The sequence below is a fragment of the Schistocerca gregaria genome, chromosome 7, assembly GCF_023897955.1.
Source record: "Schistocerca gregaria isolate iqSchGreg1 chromosome 7, iqSchGreg1.2, whole genome shotgun sequence".
NCBI classification, from domain to species: Eukaryota; Metazoa; Arthropoda; class Insecta; order Orthoptera; family Acrididae; genus Schistocerca; species Schistocerca gregaria.
The window spans coordinates 467,294,387-467,316,214 of NC_064926.1; the positions used below are offsets into that span (position 1 = coordinate 467,294,387).

The following is a 21,828-nucleotide window of genomic DNA, read 5'->3' on the forward strand; positions in this document are numbered from 1 at the left end:
TAGAACCATTCGGCCACTGCGGCCGCCTCTGATTTGTTCTTATACGCTTTTGTTCTCTGTGAGACATGTTTACTTTACGCAGCGTATTGTGGAAAGCTAGCAATGAAACTGCGCAGTAAACTGATATGGCTATTACGATCCTACGAAGTGAACGTATTATCTAGGAATGGTGCTTGTCCTTTCGGTCGTGCACGTCCGAAAGAACAGACATTATACCTACATAATATATGTCCCTAACGGCGTATTGATTTTTCAGTGGAGATGCACAGTAATGTCGCGAGAATACAGCTGGATTGCAGCGAAGAGTAGTAATGGACAGAGGAGCTACTACGTGATGTGCGACATATGACATATGGATATTTGGATTGGACGGTAGGCGTTCTGGATAACCGAAACGGTTAAGGCGGCCTCTCGCGTAAAGCAGGAAATCCAAGTTCGAATCTCAGTGCGACAAGTCGGAATTTGGTTTCGTCAAGTATAAAATATCAGCGCTGAATCGTACAGCTGTTGCTAACCGCAACTATATTACACTCCTCTTTTAAAACTCACTGGCTATTTACTTGTTATGCTTATTTCGGTATAGCTTCACGATCATACCCAGAAGCCTAGATAATGTCACCTATAAGCTATTCAAGTGAAGACATCGTTCAGTGGCAATACAGAATGAGTGTTTGGGTAGTGTAGCACTCTCTAGGGCGTTAGTTTCAGCTTTGTAAACTCTAATTGCTGTGCCGCCGTAGCTTCTCATCTGTCATCGCGTGTGCCAGTACACAATGTTCCTGTTGCCTTTCTATGAAAATATCTGTGGCAGTATCTGGAACTGACGCCCAACCCACTCAGCTGTGAAGGGGACGCAACTATAGCATAGATATTTATTGATGTGGGTTTGTAAATACGCTGATAAACTAAAACATTGACACTATGCGCCGCAAGAGTGAACGCCAACTGGTGGCGGTACAGTCAGGTGGCGCAGCGAGGATAGTGTGTAAACGGAGCAGAGACGAATGGGAAATCATTCTAGCGACGATACGGGCTCGTGTGGGGAAGTCGACTGACACGGCGACTTTGACAAAGGGCAGATCTGAGCATCTCAGAAACGGCGTTTGCTACTATCGTGAACATCTACGAAAAGTGACTGAAGGATCTGAACCCACGAATAGGCGTGTCTTGTCACAGAATTTGGGGATAGGAAGCTTGTCCACTGCGTAAAGTGGGATAGGCGGCGATTGGTGGCAGATCTGAAAACAGAGTACAGTGCTGTTGTGGTCCGTCTTTCACGGCACTCCGTTCAACGCACATTGTTGAAGATGGAGCTCCACAGCAGGCGACGCCTGCGTGTTTCCTCGATGGCCCAGTGACGTGGTCAATTTCGATTAGAATGGGCACGGCGTCTTGGAGATTGAACGCAAGATCAACGGAAATGTGTCGCCGTTGCTCGTGGCTCGAGTTTCTTGTTACAGCAGTCCGATGGTCTTCTCCGGATAAGCCGTCATACAGGCGAACGACTGCTTGACACAGGCACCACGCGGCAAGCTGATGCAGGCCGGTGGGAGTAGTCACATTAATTTGACCACCGACAGTGTTTGGCGTCAGCGTGCAATAACCATTCACAGGCGACAGGTGGCGGCACTAGCAGTGGAGGATATATGAAGAGTGTCATACGGAAGTGGAAAAAGTTTAGTCGTTGTCATATTGCGGAAGCTGAGGGAGTTATGTGAAGGCCAACGGTGCATGATCAGTGGTTTTCGGGTCAAGAACGGACGCATTTCCAAAACAGATGAGTTTGTAAGATGTTCGCTTGCGGCCGTTGTTGAAGTCTAACAGCGCATGACAAAATAGCGCTATTCTAAAGCGGGGCAGAGGCAACTGTGGTGCAGCACGGGCTATAAACGACAGGGGGGAACGACGGCTGCGGAGAGTGTCCGGGCCATGACTCCGTAAAACTTCATCAGTGTCTCTTTCGTAACTTTTTTTTTAAAAGATATTTCCAGTTATTCCACAGCGGATCTCATTATCGATTTCCCAATTTCACTGTCGAAATGTCGTCCTACTTCGCAGCCGAGATACTGAAAGTGGGTTACGTGTTCCAGTATTACATTATTTATTAGGAGTGTAGATTTTATAGGCGATTTTCGTTTGAATGCAGTGACCTTTGTTTTATTAGTGGAGATGCTCCTGGTATATTTAGAAGCCAACAAAGTAATATAATAAACGGCTGTTTCATGATTATCTTCACTTTCTTTATTATTTGATCATTTGCTTATAGTAGAGTATTACGACATTTCTCTTTGTTGATATTTACGCTGTAGGTAATGGTTCAAATGGCTCTGAGCACTATGGGACTTAACCTCTGAGGTCATTAGTCCCCTAGAACTTAGAACTACTTAAACCTAACTAACCTAAGGACATCACACACATCCATGCCCGAGGCAGGATTCGAACCTGCGACCGTAGCGGTCGCGCGGTTCCAGACTATAGCGCCTAGAACCGCTCAGCCACCTCGGCCGGCCGCTGTAGGTAATATTTTAATTGCAATCCCTGTCTAGTTTGTCTACGTAGATGCCGAATAGAGTTTGGGAGAGTGCAGTACTTGTCCAACTCTCCGTATTGTTATTAATTGTATAGACAGTCTTTTTCCGTGCTCGATTATAATTTTTACCTCTTTGTAAAGAGTTAATGAGATATAATGGTAAGCCTCTTTTGCCCCCTAACCTGCCACTTTAGGTGTCTGTTGAATTTGGCAAAGGCTTTTCATAAGCCACAAACGCCATGTGCGTTATTAAGTTAAATTCTTTCCCCTTCCCTAGTAGTTGTTTTATACTTAAAATACCTTCGACGCAGGATCCTTGTTGTCTTTGTTCTTCTAATAAAATTGTATCGGAAGTAGGACGCAGTCTGTTATTTAAGATACTGCTGTAGATTTTTATGTCCTTTGTTAACGACGCTAATTCTTCGATAGTTGTTTTGGTGGCTTCTGTCGGTTTTCTTGAACTGGGAGAAAACTTTAGTAGGAATTCACTCCTTAGTTACCTTAACTGCGGTCCAGCATGGGTTAATGAGATAAAGCACACGTTCCTTGAGCGAAAGATTTCTGTACTTAAATATGGCCACGCAAACAAACTTGTTAAATATTCTGTTTTTATTTCTCTTTACTCTGTTATCTGCAGCATATCTTATGTCACAGTAGGACATTATGCAGAGAATTAGTAGATAGTATGCTGCTTGGTATTTTATTTTTGCATATAAGCGTATTTCGACTGTATTGCTTTTATCAGTACATGTGCAGACAATCGCATTGATTTATATTTTACATAATATGTTGGAATTTATAAAGTTTTTTTGCATTGGATTTTGTATTAACGTCATAAAGTATTTTCAATAGTCAGATTCAGAGAACACACGAGAGGAACAAATAACAAACAATGTGTGTACTTTACATGCCTCAAAAATGAAAAACACTACGTTGAGAACATTGAAAACGCACTAAAAATTTTGCACAAAATCCCAAAAGGTCCAGTCATGAATATTTTGGAGGAATTTGAAATATAGATACACACTGAGGATTATCCCCACGATATACTACGACTATCATAATAATAAAAAAACTTATCATTATATACTTGTAACATCAAATCATCAAACAACTTTGAAAAGTTACTGAATAAATGTTATATCCAACAACTAAGAACAGCGGTAATAGTTTAGTCGAAGTTAACATATGTCTGTCTATAACATCAGGACGTGATTACAATATCCAGGGAAAAAAAAACTTTATAAATTATATATTAAGTAAAACTGAAATAAATGTGATCGGTTGCAGATGTACTGACGAAGGCAATAAAACCTCTAAATAAACTTATACACAAAAATAAAATATCAAGCAACATAATGTCTACGAATTTTCTGTATCATTAGGCATTTAATGTGTTGTCCCATTTGTGCGTATACCTCCTTCGTGGCACTTAATTGATTTGAAGACCGCTACCAACGGTGCATAAGATACTTTCGGTGAAATGGGAGTTCCCTTGCATAACTCCTTTCTCAGTTACAACTGGTAGTAAATATCTGCCTACTCGTAATGCGGAAGAGTAGGACGGCGCGAGGCGAGGTGGTGGTCAGCAGGCGTAGCGCATTAGTAGGCAGCAGGCGCGTGGCTGGGCTCCCGTTAGCGGCTGGTGGCTGGGCTGCGGCTGCGGCTGCGGCAGCGCCAGTCCTTGACCCAGGCCGCCCTTCCGGCAGACAATGGTGGGCGGCGCGCGGCCATTGTTCTGCCGCCCACGGCCAGCACCCTCGCGCCACGCCGCCGCCGGCGACGCCTCGTCTCGTCTCGTCCTCTCTCCACTGCTGCTACAGCTCTTCCTCCAACTTAGCACCTAGCCTCTCGTGCAGTACCGCGAACTGTAGCTTCGGGATACTGCCGCAGTCGGAACCGCGTGGGGTGTGAATGTTTACATGAACCGAGGTGATGCAGTAGTACAGTCACAGGGGAAATGCAGTATCGTAAGTAAGACATAGCAATTGGGGATCGCGCCACAGAGGGAGGTCTGCGATAACAGAAAATAGAAAAGAGAAAGGGCAGTAGGAAGGGGACAGGGCGAAGACAAGGAAAGGCGCGTTGGAGCGTCAAGGAAAAAGGAATAACCACAGGGAGGGCAAAAGAAACGGACCAGAGAAAGGGCAGTAGGAGTGGGATTGACGGAGGGGAATAGAAACGGGACAGGAGGATGGTAGTAGGAGCACGACAGAGGGAGGACAAGGGCAAATGACAGGAGGAAGGCAAAAGAAAGGGGACTGGGATAGGGCAATAGGAACAGGACAGGGCAGGGGCAAAATGAAAAGGTAGGGGCAGAGGGACCACTAATGGAAAAGGGAGGCGGAAAGTGAGCGTGAAAGGAGGAAGGAAGGCACAGAGCGAGGGGAAATGGAAGATGAAGAGAGGGCAGAAAGAATGGTTAGAGGGAGAGGAAATGGGAAGGGAAAAGGTAGGCAAAAGAAAAGGGGGGAGGAGGAGGGCGAGGCAGAGTGAGTGCAAAAAGAGAAAAGAAGGTGCAGAGGGAGCGCAAAAGGAACTGAGATACAGCACTAGGAACAGGTCAGATGAAGGACAAAAGGAAAAGGATGGGACTGAGGTAGGGCAGTATCAACAGAACTGAGGGAAGCAAACAGAAAAAGGCAAGAAAAAGAGGGAAGGGAAAAGTAAGAAGGCGCGGAGGGAGTGCAATAAGAAAAGGAAGGGGTAGACAGGGTGCAATAAGAAAAGGAAACGTCAGAGGGGGGCAAAGTAGGAGGAGGAAGAAGAAGAAGAAGAAGAAGAAGAAGAAGTAGTGAATAGACTGTACTGCGCTAAAATAGGAAGGGGAGGTACGAGTGTCTTGAAGAGATTCGGACTGAACTGTATCAAAACAACAATCCCGTTAGACGTAACTTCTCTTTGAAACTCAGAGGCTCGTTTCATGTTCCGGCTTCTAGTTGGCGCCATACTTATTATTGATTCCATTTTGGCGGTTACGGCGTTTTATCGTCAGCAAAACAATAGTAAAGGAATTGTGTTATAGTTGCAAGTAAGATCACTAGCGAGATATCGTCATCTTGCCAGTTATCTTACATAATGAAATACCACTGCAAATAGATCACGCCAAGAATTAATTGGTCTTTCACTGAAGAAAATTGCCTTGAAATGGAGCAGCTGCTTTTTATAATTTTTCTTCTTTTTGTAAAAACGATATTCCGTCTTCCTGCAAAGTTATATAGCGAAATTGCTTTCAACTGAATTCATTTCGATAGCCTGAAATGAGTTGATGTAGTGGGGACGAGGTCAGCGAAGATGGAATTACATGAAGTGGTATCATTGAAACAACGCTCAGAAATTCCGATTTCCAATGTAATAAATATGTCGTGATTAATGAAAATTCATGATAGACTCTGTCGCAAGTAGACGCCTTAATTGTTAGGCTATCTAAGCACATCTCCTTGCCAGACTGATTGATATTGGCACTTATTTTCTTCGTATTACTTACAAAGAAATATATATTTTTAAATTTGTTTTTCATTGGCTCAAAAAGACCGGCTTTGCTTGTTCTACATATTAATTTCTTTTCTGAGGACCTTCCAGATCATTCGAGGTCATACGAGAATGCCGTAAGATAAGGACATTGTACATTAGTATTTCATGCTAAAAAATACTAAGTGCTTTTAAATCCACTTAAGTATTCAATTATACTCTAATTTGAAATAAAGTACAGTGTCTTTTTTTTTATTTTGAGAACGCCGAGAATATTCCAAGACGTTCATAAATATCCGAGACCGCAAAAGAAAGCTGTGGAACTTCTTAGTACTTTTGGCAACATTCAATTGTATTGGTAAAAGCTCGAGAAGGTTATAGACTATTATATGTTGATGGGAAAGAGACGGAAGAAGTCCTGGTAACCACCATTTTGTGGCAGCGACCATTTCAGACACTCACATTTTGACGCCCGCATCTCGTGGTCGTGCGGTAGCGTTCTCGCTTCCCAAGCCCGGGTTCCCGGGTTCGATTCCCGGCGGAGTCAGGGATTTTCTCTGCCTCGTGATGGCTGGGTGTTGTGTGATGTCCTTAGGTTAGTTAGGTTTAAGTAGTTCTAAGTTCTAGGGGACTGATGACCATGGCTGTTAAGTCCCATAGTGCTCAGAGCCATTTGAACCATTTTTTGAACACATGTTGACGTCCACAACGGCTGCTACTGCACAACGACTGTAATGTATAATAGGGAACCAAGGGAAGCATCAAAACACAATATCGTAAACTTCTACCACCAATCTCTGGAGCCACCCAAGCTTCGCTCTGACAAAGCCAGCAGCCTATGAGATGTGAATTAAAGAAATTACACCTTAAGTACATAAGCTATGAAGCTAAACTGTATCATAGTATTCTAAATAAAGGTGTATTTAGTGGAAGAAACTCTGCTTTGTTTTCACTTTATTTCTTGCTTTAACTTTCTCTATTACGGTACTTTGTTTGAACTACATTTTTCATATTATTTGATAAGTGGACTATTTGGTTTTCCCACTCTAGAGAAAACAAATATAACTGATGGCGAGAAAACATGATTGTTTGAAATTAATATTACAATATCTTAACTTTTGCCCTTGTGCCTTATTTGTACTGATTATAAACTGATTCATTTTGCCAGTGACAATTTACAGAGTTTTTCAAAAAGGACTTACAATGTTTAAAATTCATATAAATTAATTCATAGTACCTGCAGAGGTGGTTGTAGTGTCAATTTGTAGGGAAATAAACCACTTTTGTCCCGCGTAGTTACCTAGTGCCGAATCGCACTGTAAGGAGTGCTAGCTGCAGTTGCGTTAAAAATAGGTGCCTTCACTGGACGCGAGCGTGCTAGCTGTGTGTTTTGTTTGAAGAATCGAAGTGGGCGACAACAGTTTATTGTGATTTCCGTGCCAAAAACACTAAATACCCGCCTAGTAGGCCTACAATTGATAAAGGGCATAAATGTTTTGTAGAAACAGGGTGCGCAGTGAGACATCAGAAATCCAAGCCCATCTGACGTTGTCGAGCAAGTAAGACAACGTTTTGTCCACAACGCTACGAAATCGACTCGCCACGCATCTCGCGAACTGCAAATCCCATATACGACTGCTTGGCGTGTGTTTGCATTTGAAAACGTACAGATTGACGATCGTACAAGCAATAAAAGACAGTTATATAATTGCTCGCAAGAACTTCTGCGCGGATATGTTAAATCGATTACATGAGGATGAAAATTTATTGGACAAAATCATATTTTCAGACGGGTCAACTTTTCACTTAAGTGACGAGGTTAACACAAACAAATGTGGGATTTGGGGTAGTGAAAATCCACATCAAACATTGCAACATGTTCGTGATAGTCCTAAACTCAACGCTTTTTGTGCATCGAGAAAGAACGAAGTGTAAGGCCCCTTTTTTCCGCGAGAGAACATCAACGGGATAGTGTACCTGGATATGTTACAACAATTTTTGATACCACAGATCGATGAGGATGACCAAGAACGAAATGTTTACTTCATGCAAGATGGTGCACCATGCCACTACCTGGCTGACGTCCGGGATTTTCTCAGTGACCACTTTCCGCTTTCCAGGCCAATGGATTGCCGTGATGCGCCAATTGCTTGCGCCCCCCCCCCCCCCCCCCCCCCCACCCGCCCTGTCAGCGTCTCTACCTGAAGCTGATGCAAGAGCTTACGCCTCCACTGCGCAAGTTACACATGCAAGTTGGGAAGAAATTGACTTATAACGCTAGACCCAGCTCTATATCTTCATTCAATAATTTTTTATGAATTTTTGAAATTGTAAAGTCCTTTTTGAAACCCTTGTATGCGCCTTTGTTCTGTTGTCTAAAACTTTTGCCCTAATCTATTCTTTCTCTTAATATAGCCGACCAACCGATGAGGTGGCTTACAAAGGCACTGTTCGATCGACAGTTCACTACTGCTCGTTAGTCTGAGGTCCGTACCACACAGAATTGAGAGAGGAATTAGACGAGATACAAAGAAAATGATTGGCACGCTGGACTCTCATTTGGGATGACGACGGTTCAAATCCGCTTTCGGCCATCCTGATTTAGGTTTTCCGTGATTTCCCTAAATCGCTCTAGGCAATTGTCGGGATTGTTCCTTCGAAAAGATGAAACATTCGGAATGCGTGCTCCGTCTCTAATGACGTCAATGTCTACAGGACGAAATGGCTCTGAGCACTATGCGACTTAACTTCTGAGGTCATCAGTCGTCTAGAACTTAAAACTAATTAACTTAACTAACCTACGGACATCACACATATCCATGCCCGAGGCAGGATTCGAACCTGCGACCGTTGCGGTCGCTCAGTTCCAGACTGTAGCGCCTAGAACCGCACGGCCACTCCGGCCGGCTCTACGGGACGTTAAATCTTAATTTTCCTGCCTGCCTGCCTTCCTTCATTTAGTAAGCGTTAAAGCGTCACAGATATGCCCAGCCATGTGCAGTGGCAGACGCTGCAAGAGTGGTATTGTAGATCTGTGTGGTTTATTGTTAACCCTCTGCCCACAAGGTGGACTGAAAGAACGTGACGTTAACAAGACTGGGTGGAATCCCACCCGGGTAGTGCGTACCACGGAACAAGCGACCTCCAATGCTATGAGCGTGACGGGCAGAAGGATACCCTAGCTGCGGTAAAACTTGAGCTACATTGCAAATGCGCATTAAGGGAAATACGGCAGGCTGGTGGTTGTCCACTCCATCTTGTGGGCAGCGGGTTAAAATTCCGAGAGCGTTCCTTCCTTGAAGAGTCACCTAGTACATAGATTCCTCCCAAGCATGCCTCGCGAAAACCGTGCGGAGGCTCGCAATCGAAACAATTGGTCGCCCGCGAAACAGTCGTGACTAACAGGAAAAGGGACAAGTGGCAGTGGTGCACAAAGTACCTCCGCCATACACAGTGAAGTGGCTTTCGGAGTTCAGATGTAGGTCTGACTCGAATTTTCGTCAGTGGCGACTTCTCAAACTTACTGTGGTTAACGAAGTTAGAGCGCGACTTGCTCTACTTCTCTGAGATTAATGTAAGACTTCCAGGGTTTCGACGTCGCGGAAAGCGATAGGAGGCGGCAGGCGTGCAGTTGTATTGTGTAACAGATCAGGTGAGAGGCGGCGCCCCACGGCGCTGCGGTCTGTGGTGACTTTTTTTTCCGCGCGGGAAGGACCTGTTGCTGGCGCCACGCCGCGCAGCGCAGCCGCTGAATCAGCTGCGAGCCCGCGCCGCCCCCACCCCGCCACGGCCGGCGCTGGGCGCGCGCCCGCCAAGCGGCTGCCGCGAGCGTTCGCCGCGCCACCGACCGCGCCTGCCGCATTCACTTACGACAGGGTCTCCCAACCTTGCAGAGGCTGTTACCCTGAGTGCGGTCACATATTAGATAGTTCCCCACCTCCAGTGTCGTCAACATTAGTGCATGTTGTTGTTGTTGTTGTTGTTGTTGTCTTCAGTCCTGAGACTGGTTTGATGCAGCTATCAATGCTACTCTATCCTGTGCAAGCTGCTTCATCTCCCAGTACCTACTGCAACCTACATCCTTCTGAATCTGCTTAGTGTATTCATCTCTTGGTCTCCCTCTACGATTTTTACCCTCCACGCTGCCCTCCAATGCTAAATTGGTGATCCCTTGATGCCTCAAAACATGTCCTACCAACCGATCCCTTCTTCTAGTCAAGTTGTGCCACAAACTTCTCCCCAATCCTATTCAATACCTCCTCATTAGTTACGTGATCTACCCATCTAATCTAGTGCATAACTAGCTTTTAAAATTAAAAGAAATTTAACTGATCACTTTTATATTTGGAATGACGAAAGATAATTTCTGCAAATCTTCTTTTATATAATGAACTAATATTTTTGCTTATTTGGAACAAAATTTCGCTATAGAATAATGAAGCGCAGGAGTGCATCGCTAGCACTACGTGTAACTCCTCAGAAAAGAAAGGTAACTGTACTCATTGAGGATAGACAATCGTTACAAAAAAATTTTCCTCTGCGCCCACTCCCCTACCTAGCGATTCTTGCTTCTGCCACTCTCTACGCCCTCATTTAAAAGCAACTCTCCTGACTCTCTGCTCTGGGTGTCCAGGATATTGACAGTGGCTCACAAAGAAACAAGAAAAACGGTATGCAGCGAACTTTTGAAACAGTGCGAGAATGGTGGAGATGAATTTCTTGGAAGAATTGTGACAGGTGATGAAACATGGCTCCATCATTTTTAAATTACGAGGGTCACTCCAAAAGAAATGCACATTATTTTTGTAAAAATACGGTATTCATTCTGCGTGTGTGAAAGTTTTACAGTGTGTAGATACATCCTTCCCACTTGTTTTCAAACTTAGTTCAACCTGTTCCCGTGAGTGGCGCCGTCACAGCATATCTTCAAGATGGCTGCTACACTTGACGTTTGTCAGAAGCAACGTGCTGTCATAGAATTCCTGTGCTGTGAAAACGAGACAGTGGGAAACATCCACAAGAAGTTGAAAAAGGTGTATGGAGATGCTGCTGTCTATTGCAGTACACTTAGTCGGTGGGTAAGCAGGTTACGTGAAGAAAGCGGGAACGGCGATATTGAGGATTGTCCTCACAGTGGCAAGCCTCGTACTGCACACACTCCAGACAATGTACAGAGAGTTAACGAATTGGTGACTGCTGACAGACGCATCACAGTGAACGAATTGGCATGCTACGTTGGGATAGGGGAAGGAAGTGTTTGCAGAATACTGAAAGTGTTGGCGTTAAAAAAGGTTTGTGCCAGGTGGGTTTCCAGGATATTGACAGTGGCTCACAAAGAAACAAGAAAAACGGTATGCAGCGAACTTTTGAAACAGTGAGAGAATGGTGGAGATGAATTTCTTGGAAGAATTGTGACAGGTGATAAAACATGGCTCCATCATTTTGCACCAGAGACGAAGAGGCAATCAATGGAGTGGCATCATGCAAATTCACTCAAGAAAAATTCAAATCCACACCTTCTGCTGGAAAAGTTATGGCTACGGTGTTTTTCGATTCCGAAGGACTCTTGCTTGTGGACATCATGCAAAGTGGAACCACCATAAATTCTGATGCATATGTGGCGACACTGAAGAAACTTCAAGTTCGACTGAGGCTTGTTCGACCATATCGGCAAAAGCAGGATGTTTTGCTGTTGCACTACAATGCACGGCCACATGTCAGTCAAAAAACCATGGAAGCGATCACAAAACTCAGATGAACAACACTGAAACACTTTCCTTACAGTCCTGGTCTGGCTCCATGTGACTACCATCTCTGTGGGTAACTGAAAGACTCTCTTCGTGGAACAAGGTTTGAAGATGACGACTCCCTTGTGCACACTGCCAAACAGTGGCTCCAACAGGTTGGCCAGAATTTTACCATACGGATATACAGGCGCTGGTTCCAAGATGGCGTAAGGCAGTTGAGAGGGATTTAAATTATGTTGAGAAATGAAAATATTGTTCCTAAAAGATGTATGTACACACTGTAAAACATTCAAACATATAGAAAAAAAGATGTATTAAAAAAAAGTGTGCATATCTTTTGGAGTAATCCTCGTACTTCATTGCTGGACTCCTTAATTCTGAACTGGTAGAAATTGGAAGACATCATTCTGCCAGTGCATTATGTCTGAACACTGGTACTAATAACAACAACACTCAGTTGTGCCGTCAATTAGACGGATTAACTGTTGCCAAGTGAGCAATGAAGCAATTTGTGGACCATTGAGGGAACGTCTTACTACTCAGAAAAGGAATTTTGATGAGATATCAAAGCAAACGTGATACATATTAACCAGTTTTCGTGTCATAGATGCATGCGCAAAGTAAAGTGTTTGTGTGCAGCAAGTGGCTATACGAGTTACATGATGATCACACATTCGTTTCATAAGTTTTAATCTCAACCAGATTGTGTCACAGGTTAATGTCCGTATGTGAAAAAAAGAAAAAAACAGGGTTAAGAACTGAGAAGTTAGTAATCAATGTTACAGTCTTACGAAATATTGATGACGATGATAATAATAACAACACTCTTTAAAAAACTTAGTTTCGTAACAAAATCAAATTACTGTTTTTCTCCCCTTAGAAAATTTCATTTTACCTCTCAGGGGGTAATTACCCCCAAGTTGGGAACCACTGACTTATGGGGACCTGTACATGCACAGCTAACATTTTCATGCTACACTTTTAAAGTGTTTTACTCTTGCATTGAACCACTAGGACATCGCCTTTCTATACCAAGCTGAACCACAATACGTAAACCAGTGTTCCAAATTATACTTATTTATCTAGTAGCTGAACCCCTGGCATTGTCCAGGTGTTTATCCTTTCTTTTCTCTCTGTGTCTGTTTCCTCCTTTCCCCTGTCTCTCTTCATCTCCTCCTGCCCCTGCCTCTGTGTCCATCTCCTTGTTCACCCATCTCTCTGTCCATCTCCTCCTTCACTTCTCCATTTGTCCATCTCTTACTCCTCAGTTTCTTTGTCAATCTCATCCTCACCCCTCCCGCTATCATCTTCTCCTCTCCTGAGACTCTGCTCATCCGTGCCCATCTGCAGTTGTACCCATGAAATGCATTCCAGTAGTACCTACACAACATGCCAGTTTGCAGGGCAGCCTAAATATCAGGCATTACCAACCCTTTTAACTCCCCCCACCCCATCCCACCCAAATCCCTATGGGAGCTAGGTTGTTCTTATCTCAACAGTAGTTCCGTCTCTAATGACCTCGTTGTCGACGGGACGTTAAACAACACTAACCTAACTCAACAGTAGTTCTTTGCAGACAATAAGTAGTATCTGTAGCAAATTTGATCTAAAACCAATCCAGTGATTAATGAGGAGATGTGGAAAACACACACACACACACACACACACACACACACACTTATATGAGAGAGTTAGAACAAGAATTTGTCTACAAGATGAATTTTGAATGCACAATTACTTTTTGGTACAGTTACCTGGGCCGTCGTGCACCTAATGTCACTTAAAGTGGGCCAGGCTTCCCTCAACATCCATAGAATTAGGCGTATATAATACCTCAAATCTTATGCTTTGGAGTATGGCATAAGATACATAAGTACAGTAACTGTTTACCTACTTTAAGTGTAATTGCTACTGTATACACACTGCTTGCAACGGAGAAAGTATACACAGTTGTTACAGCCAGGCAACATTTAGGTGCCTGAGGCATCCTTAGGGTTGATTGGTACTGATTGATTTGGTTGAAGAGGTCCAAACAGCGAGGTCATCGGTTCCATCGGATTAGGGAAGAATGGGGAAGGAAGTCGGCTGTGCCCTTTGAAAGGAACCATCCCAGCATTTGCCAGAAGCGATGTACGGAAATCACAGAAAACCTAAAGCAAGATGGCCGGACATACTCCACTGGGCTAAACACGGCGCCAACTCGCTCGGTCTTCAGGCTGAAACTCCGTCGATAGTTGTGATTTTCCTACAGTCATGTGACTGAATCTCTGTGTATTCTACCCCGTGGAATGTAAATGGCGCAGTACAGTTACCAATTTACCCATTTCTGCAGTCAAGATTGCTAATGCGTGATTGTGGCACTAGACTCGGAGGTAACCAGATGGAATCGTGGTGGTGGGGGAAATGGTTATTGCTGGCATTTGGCCTCCAGGGGGAGGAGAGATGGTGAGATTCAGTTTCTGATTATCAGTCTATTGTTGACGAGTTGGTCAAATGGGGATGTTAGCCATATAACCATGGCAGCCCTGTTCATACTTTTCGAGAGGAGCAGGCTACCTACTGATACGTTTAACATTTATTTTTCTTTCATTGTACAAGAGCCGCTTTTAAATAATTCAGTTTTTTCTGGGAACATATCTATTTTTAAGAGTTACAATTTTGTAACAAAATCTCTTGTCACCTGACGAAACTACAATTGTCCACAACTGTGGGTTCTTGGAGTGCTGTGGGTGATGGTTCATTTTCAACTACAAGAGCCTGACTTTATTACATGAATGAATGAATGAATAAAAAGATGTACTTAACTTGAGACAGTTCTTTGTCCATCGGATTAGGGAAGAATGGGGAAGGAAGTCGGCTGTGCCCTTTGAAAGGAACCATCCCAGCATTTGCCTGAAGCGATGTACGGAAATCACAGAAAACCTAAAGCAGGATGGCCGGACATACAGTCATTGGTCATGAAAGCGTCACGTAGTGTATACAACCACAAAATGTTCTTTTGAAGTCCAGTGTCAACATTAACACATCTACATGTTCCACTGAGACTTCGACGAACACTGTCGTACTGGATGATGTGTAGTGCTGAAGATGAGGTCGCAAAGTGGGCTGAACTCTTGCGTGTGTGGTCTGTGATCTTCAGGAGTACCTCCGATATGTCGTTGAGGATTGCAGTGAGCCCTCACTAATGCGTTGTAGTATCGATTCACGTTACCGACTTTGGCGTAGCATCGCGATCTCGGGACGATACCACAATATCAATCAATATTTCTTTTATATGTACTATTTTTCTATGTAGTCTCCAGCACTTTCTATAGCATTACGTCAGCCTTGTGTAAGAGCACATATTCTGTTTCGGTAAAAGTTCGTGCCATGTTTTCATAGTCATGTTTTCACGGCGTGAATAACACTCTCATCATCATTAAAGGGTGTCCCACGTAGAGATTTCTCAATTGGCCCACTCAGATTGGAAGGCCGAGAGCACCAGGTGTGGGGTATCGGGTGGATTAGACATTGATGTCCAACCCAATTTAGCGTTGTTTTTGTGGGTTCTGAGACACCTTTGTGGCTGTGCTTTGTCGTTTTGGATTCTTGCCAGCTCGAACACAACCAGAGCAGTTGTTGAGTTTGTTCAGAGCATTAAGGGTTGACCATTTGTCAACACATTCACGACAGTGACACGAACACTGCCGAAAGAGCCTGTCATCATGACTTTGTCAGCAGAGGGAGCTACCTTCAATTTCTTCTTTTTTGATGACTGCGAGTGGTGTCACACAGTGTTAGCGTTTATGTTTCTGGCTCAGGTTTCCATACCTGCAAAGATTCGTGATAGAAAGGCCTCACCAGTAGCCTGAAACTGCTCCAACAGTTCAAATGAAACGCTTTTCCTGTGGTCTGTTTTGAGCATCCGTGGAACCCACCTTGAGCACACTGCCGAATATGCCAGCGTTCAACATTGCCCAGGCATTTGGCGGTAGCTGTAGAGCCAGTTATCGAGTTGTGATGCGCCGATCTCACGAATTATAGTATCCGCGCGATTCACCATGTCAGGAGTAGCTGTGAGAGGACGTCTCAAACGTAGCGAAATCATGGATCTCAGTTTCTACACTTCATGCCACTTTACATCGTCCAATAGTACTTCTGTCAACTGCACCATTACTGCACACTATACGCCATACACTGCACACAAACGTTTGTGGGTGGTCACCAACGTTTGCACAATGAAGAATTTAATTACAGCGCGTTGCTTGTAACGAGTGTCTTGTGTATGTGCCATTTTTTATGGTTAATTCTGACTCTGCCATCCGCCTAAATTGTTAGAAACTTCGCATAAGCGTAGAAGAACGATCAAATTTGAAGCACGAAGACGTCTGGATGTGGTTTCACTTTGGTTTCGCCACGTGGTGAAGACACTCGCCACAGCAAACCTCGAACACCCGCCAAGACGTGGAATTTCCGAAATGCTCGTGCCGAGTCTTCGGGCCATCACAATCTGTCCTCGGTCGGACTTAATACAGATCTCGCGCCTTCCCCATTCTACACACGGACAGCACGCTCACTGATAGTACATGCATCGCGCGCCTGTCTGCCTAGCAGTCATTCCTCACCACGTGACGCTGCTATCGCCTGGACGGATTTGTATGGGTAGTAGACCGGTGTTTATAATGCCCTGGCTGATCAGTGTACACGAGACAGGCAGTCAATAATTAGTTCAGAATATTATCTAATAAAGTAAAGTAGGCATTCCATACAAAATCGCGTTGCCCATATAGCACTTTTGCTGGCTTCATGGCTTCATAAATTTCAAGCTTATCCAGTAAATCGAGGGCACTGCCTTTTTGCGGTCTGTGGAGTATACGCATATTTTCCTCAATGCTCTCTGTAGTGTGGTTGGTTTCTGTTAAGCGTAACCCAAAGGCAGTTTTGTTACTTGGCTGTAAATGCTCCTTAAATCTTACATTAAAAGAGCGGCCGGTTTGGCCGATATAATACTTACCATGATAATTACTCTCGATCCTGTATACACCACAGCTGTCACACTTGCCATGTGCACTTCTCAAATAACTTTTTACGCGAAGTTGTAGGGTGTTGTTAACTTGAAAATCGCGTCAGACTGTAGGTTTTCTGAAACATTTCTCTATTTGCTGGCACATATTGCCGTAAAATTGCATAGTAACTGGTTCCATTTTTTTAATTTTTTTTTTTTTTGTATGTACTGTTTCTTGGCCGACTGTGCGCTTGTGTACTATTTGTTTGTTGTTTCTTTAACCATAAAACCAAACGTTTTGTGATCCTTGAAGGAAATAAATTTATTCTGCACTTCCTGGATCACTGTTTTAATTGGCGACCGTGCCCACATTCGGAGAGTGCTTATAAGGTAAAGTAAAGGCTTAATACACCAGTCTTGAGGTTGTGTAAGTGATGTGTGTATTTGCATGTGCAGGTTGTCCGCTGGTAGCCGGCAAGATTTCGTCGCCGTGGACACCGACGAGCTCCGGGCCGCCGGCCGACACCGCAGGCTCCGGCTCGGACTCGAAGAACCTCGACGTGGGCGACGAGGTAAGCGACGAGGTAATGACTGGCCGCCACCGGCTCTCCCCGCTGATGCTCTGCGCATGCGCGCCGCCGCCGCCGCCGCCACTGCCGCTGCAGCCTGCTGCTCGCATGTCATGTTATTCGCTCACAGCAGCGCTGTGGCTGAGAGAAAGGCGCTGCTCATACATTGTGAATAAAACTACGTACTTGTCCCTTGAGGAGGTTGGTCGCGCCGAGATACAGCGTTGCCGCCTTGGCTGTCAGCTGTGTCTCGGATAAGGCTCTGACATCAGCGAACCAGGTGACCGTTGCGGCCGTTGACAGTTAAGTGGATTGACGAAGATAACGGATGCCGTGCGCATTGCACTACCCGAAGTCTGCAACTGAACTGACAACAGCGGACAGTCTTAAGTTGAGATAGTAGTGATTGACAGTTCCAAGACGCGAAGCGCCAACTATCAAGTAATTACTACATACGATAAAAAGTCTTTGGAGATGATAACCATAAGTCGCGTTATGTATACTTATGTACTACGAATGTAGTGCGGGACAATACGTTGAGAATGTGGGTTTCGCGGGAGGCGTGCCAGAGCTAAATCCCTGCAGTCGCACTATCGTCTGTGCCCTCTGTGGCTCAGATGGTCTGCCATATAAGCAGGAGATCCCGGGTTCGAGTCCCGGCCGGGGCACACGTTTTCATCTGTGCCCATTGACGTATGTCAACGCCTATAAGCAGAGAAGGGTTTTCATTTCGTTGTAATAAATCGCGTTATTTATTACACTCATTATAATGCATATTAGTATCGTTCATCATCAGTTGGAAATATGCATAATCCAATATACAAGCATGTTATCTGGCAACGTCGTAATTCTTGAAAGATGGCAAAGAAAACAAAGATGGACGCAATGTTGTTATAATCCTTAGTTCGAAGATTGGCTTGGTACAGCTCTCTTCGCAAATCTGTCCTGTGCAAGCCTCTTCATTTCTGCATAACTATTGAAATTTACTTCCATTTGAAACTGTTTACTTTATTCACGCCAAGGTCTCCCTCTCTAATTCTTATCCTCCCACACTTCCATTCAGTATCAAATTTAAGATTCCTTCATACGTCAGACCGTGCCCTGTCACCCTATCTCTTCTTTTAGTTAAGTCGTACCAAAAATTTCTTTTCTCTTCAATTAGATTCGGTATCTCTGCGTTAGTCATGCGATTTATCCATCTAATCTTCACCATTCTTAGGTAGCACTGATTTTCAAAAGCTTCTATTTTTTTTGTCTTAACTGTTTATCGCCCATGTTATTGTTAACATGGAATATAATTTTAAATGTTTATATGTATAATAAAGTAACTTCCATAACTCCTTTGATTGCTGTTGGCAATCAGCATTGTATATCCTCTCTACTTCGGCCTTCTCAATATACAGATCGAATTACAGGGCGTTTAAAACAAAATTTTCGCTACTTCAGAGGGCCCCCTTTAAAAACGAGTGATCATAGAACAATGAAACTTTGTGCAAACATTGTGAAGGACTTGCAGAAAAGAACTAGTGAATAAACCATTGAAAGAAACACATTTTAGTATCCCCGTGATAGGGTAACACTTGCTAATTGCGTACCATATTTACGCTCCAGGTTCAAAATTTTGCTCAGTGTGACGACCATCTGTGTCTGCGACAGCGTGGAACCGCACTAAAGACAGCCCAATTTTGCACGAAACAACGGGGACCATCCATGCCATGCCATGCCATGCCATGTTCAGATATCGTCGACACAGCTCGTGAACTGTTGGAAGATCTCACATTGCGTCCGTTATTCTCAGCCATGGCAACAGTAACTTCAACAATTTGTGGCACAGTCGGCTTTTCCCAGGAGCAATTCCCAAATCACCAGTTAATGTGAATTTCCGAATTATGTTCTTGAAACGCAGTGTGGAAAGAAGACATTTCCGTATTCCTTTAAGGCGCCTATCCTTGCCAAGAGCATGAGCACTATTGGTATTGTTTTGATAAAACAGCCTTACGAGTGAAGGCCTGCTAACCTTGTCCAGACCCATGTTGACTGTGTGCGCACTGGTGCTTGTGTTTCAGTACCGACGCCTAACGGCAAGTCATGACGCTAACGCCACTAACAATTCAAATTCTGCAGCACACGGATTGAACATCATTTCTATAACGTTGGGTACGCATACAGTAAGTATTTTCACTCTATACTGTCTCAAGAAGTGCAATTTTAATTATAATCACCCTGTTCATCAGGGATAGGCTAAATCCTTCTCAACGGCTGCTTCCCTTTCTTGTCCTTCGACAAGTATAACTGCAGTTGTTCTAAAACACGGACAGCCACGGCGTGCCAAACTACACGCAGGCCGCATGTGCAGGTCGAGACGCGGCGTGTCTCGATACTTGTCGAAAGTACTCGCTCCAGGGCGACATTTCGTTTAGTAGTACGGTGCGGTATTTTTCGGTTGGCACGACTTTTCATGAGTTCGGCAGAACCGTGGCAATGGCGCTATTTACCCTCAGCTGTTTCTTCGTGGCGTAAGAGTAGTTCACAGGTTCAGTGGCTGCCTTGCACAAAAAGACAGTCTAGCGGTCTATAGCCACAAGCGTTAAAAATGAATGGGAATTGCAGAACAGAAGGAACGGAGTTCTCAGTATATATTATGCTGTACACAGTTGCATAAATTTGCTGTGGATCGATTCACAAAACCGTGCAGAAAGAATTTAAAGATTTAGTTGGCGATAAAGAGCAAAAACTTGTCAAGGCAATTTGTCCTAAATTTGCAGACATAGAGGACGTGATGAAATCAAGGTAAATTTTCTGAAGTTACACGCATTATTGCACTGTCAGTTGCAACAATTGTCGATGGAATTGTACAAAGTATGTGGAGACTTTACATAAACTGCAAAGTACGCTCATATTTAGGAACAACAGAACACAGTGAACGACTAGAGGCAAGACTTTCATATTCGCAGGGCATGTACATCAGTATGGTTTCCAGAAATGCTTTGCATGTGAACGATATCGGCCCGCTGGTTCAAGGTCAACATCGATATCGCGGAGCAACACCGCATACCGGTAAAATGTGCCTGCGGCTCTCGTTGCCGCTATAAACAGAAGGTAATGGATAGTATGACTTAGCAGACGTGCAGGATGCCTCGCAGACGCACGCGCGAACCGTATCGTCAAATCAGTGAGTTTGAAAGAGGACGCATGATTGGCCTCAGAGTATGTGATGCATTCATCCGGGAAATTGCTGCTCGTGTGGGACGAAGTGTTTCGGTCGTGCAACAGATGTGTGCAGAGTGGTTGACGGAAGGCCGTAGAACACGGCGAGATGGGGTCAGGTCGCGTCACCCGGACCTGCCTCCCGTTCGATTGCATACTGCTCAAAGTGAGACATTTCAAAGCGAATAGCAACTTATTTATGATTGGTTTTGGATGCATTTAAAAAGAAAGTGACATTGTGTAAGGGACAAACTCTGACAACACACCGTCCATGTCCCTAAGCTCTCTACCGTTAAAGATAACGCGAAGTTGGATGTAAGAAGTGATTGAGGCCTAGAAGGAATAAAAAGGATAGTTTTTTAAGCGTTCTGACGACATTTGTTTTCGAGACCGTTTGCCGTTGCTGTTGAAAGTGCCCCTGTGCAAGTGCGCTGAAAATGTCTGATCTGCAATAAAATTTCCGTTTCAAATACAAATTATTTTAAGTTAAAACTGTCCAGGAGGTCTACATTGTTTTCCTCCAGAAGTGTTTCCACGTCTCCGTAATGAGGTAGCAAGCTCAATAAAATATTTCGATCAACATATAAATGTGAAAGGCTTTTTTCGTTAGTGAAGGTAAATGCGCTGATGAGCCAAAACATTCTGACCACCTCTTTAATAGCTTCTTTGCCTGTCTTTGGAACGAAATACATCAATGATTCTGCGTATCAGCGATTCGACAGCTTTTTTTGGTATGTTGGTGGAGGTATTTGGCATTAGCTGTCGACTGACAGGTCAGTGGGTCGCTGGTTTGCGTACGCTGTGATGGCGCCCAATAGCGACCCAGATGAGTTCCATAGGATTCACATCAGGCGGATATGGTAGTCGCGACATCAACGTGAGTTCACTGTAATCCTCCTGAAACAACTGTAGCACGATTCTCTGCCGAAAGATAACATCGCCGTCAGGGAAGACACCGAGCGTGAAGGGATGCAGGTGGTTCACAGCTGTCAGCGTGTCTTCGGTTACTACCACAGGTCCCTTGCAAGCGCAGGAGAATGTTTTCCATAGTATAATACTGCTCCCATCAGCTTGCGTGCGTGGCGCAATGCACGTTTAGAACCGCCGTTTACCTCTAAGACGGCGTTTATGGAGACGTCCATGGACCTAGTGTAGCCAAAATGTAGTTCACCGAAGAGCCGTCACTTTCCACTTAAACGACGGTGGAATTGCGATGGTCCCATGCCCACTGCAATCGCAACAGACGATGTCGATGAGTGAACATATGACCAAGTAGGTGTTGTCTGCGGCTAAGCTCCCTGTTCAATGATGTATGCCGAA

At 44.3% G+C, this 21,828-nt stretch overlaps 1 protein-coding gene across 10 annotated transcripts in view; it reads left to right on the forward strand.

The window, feature by feature from the left end:
* The window catches only part of LOC126281832 (transcriptional enhancer factor TEF-1), an 824,099-nt gene that overhangs the window by 676,852 nt on the left and 125,419 nt on the right, over positions 1-21,828 (forward strand). For 7 of the 10 annotated variants that reach the window (XM_049981067.1, XM_049981075.1, XM_049981073.1 and 4 more), the window contains one exon: positions 17,189-17,316. In XM_049981067.1, coding sequence (XP_049837024.1) covers positions 17,189-17,316 — 128 coding nt within the window. The remainder of the gene's footprint in view (positions 1-17,188; positions 17,317-21,828) is intronic. The other 3 variants (XM_049981068.1, XM_049981069.1, XM_049981074.1) reach the window with 1 other exon arrangement.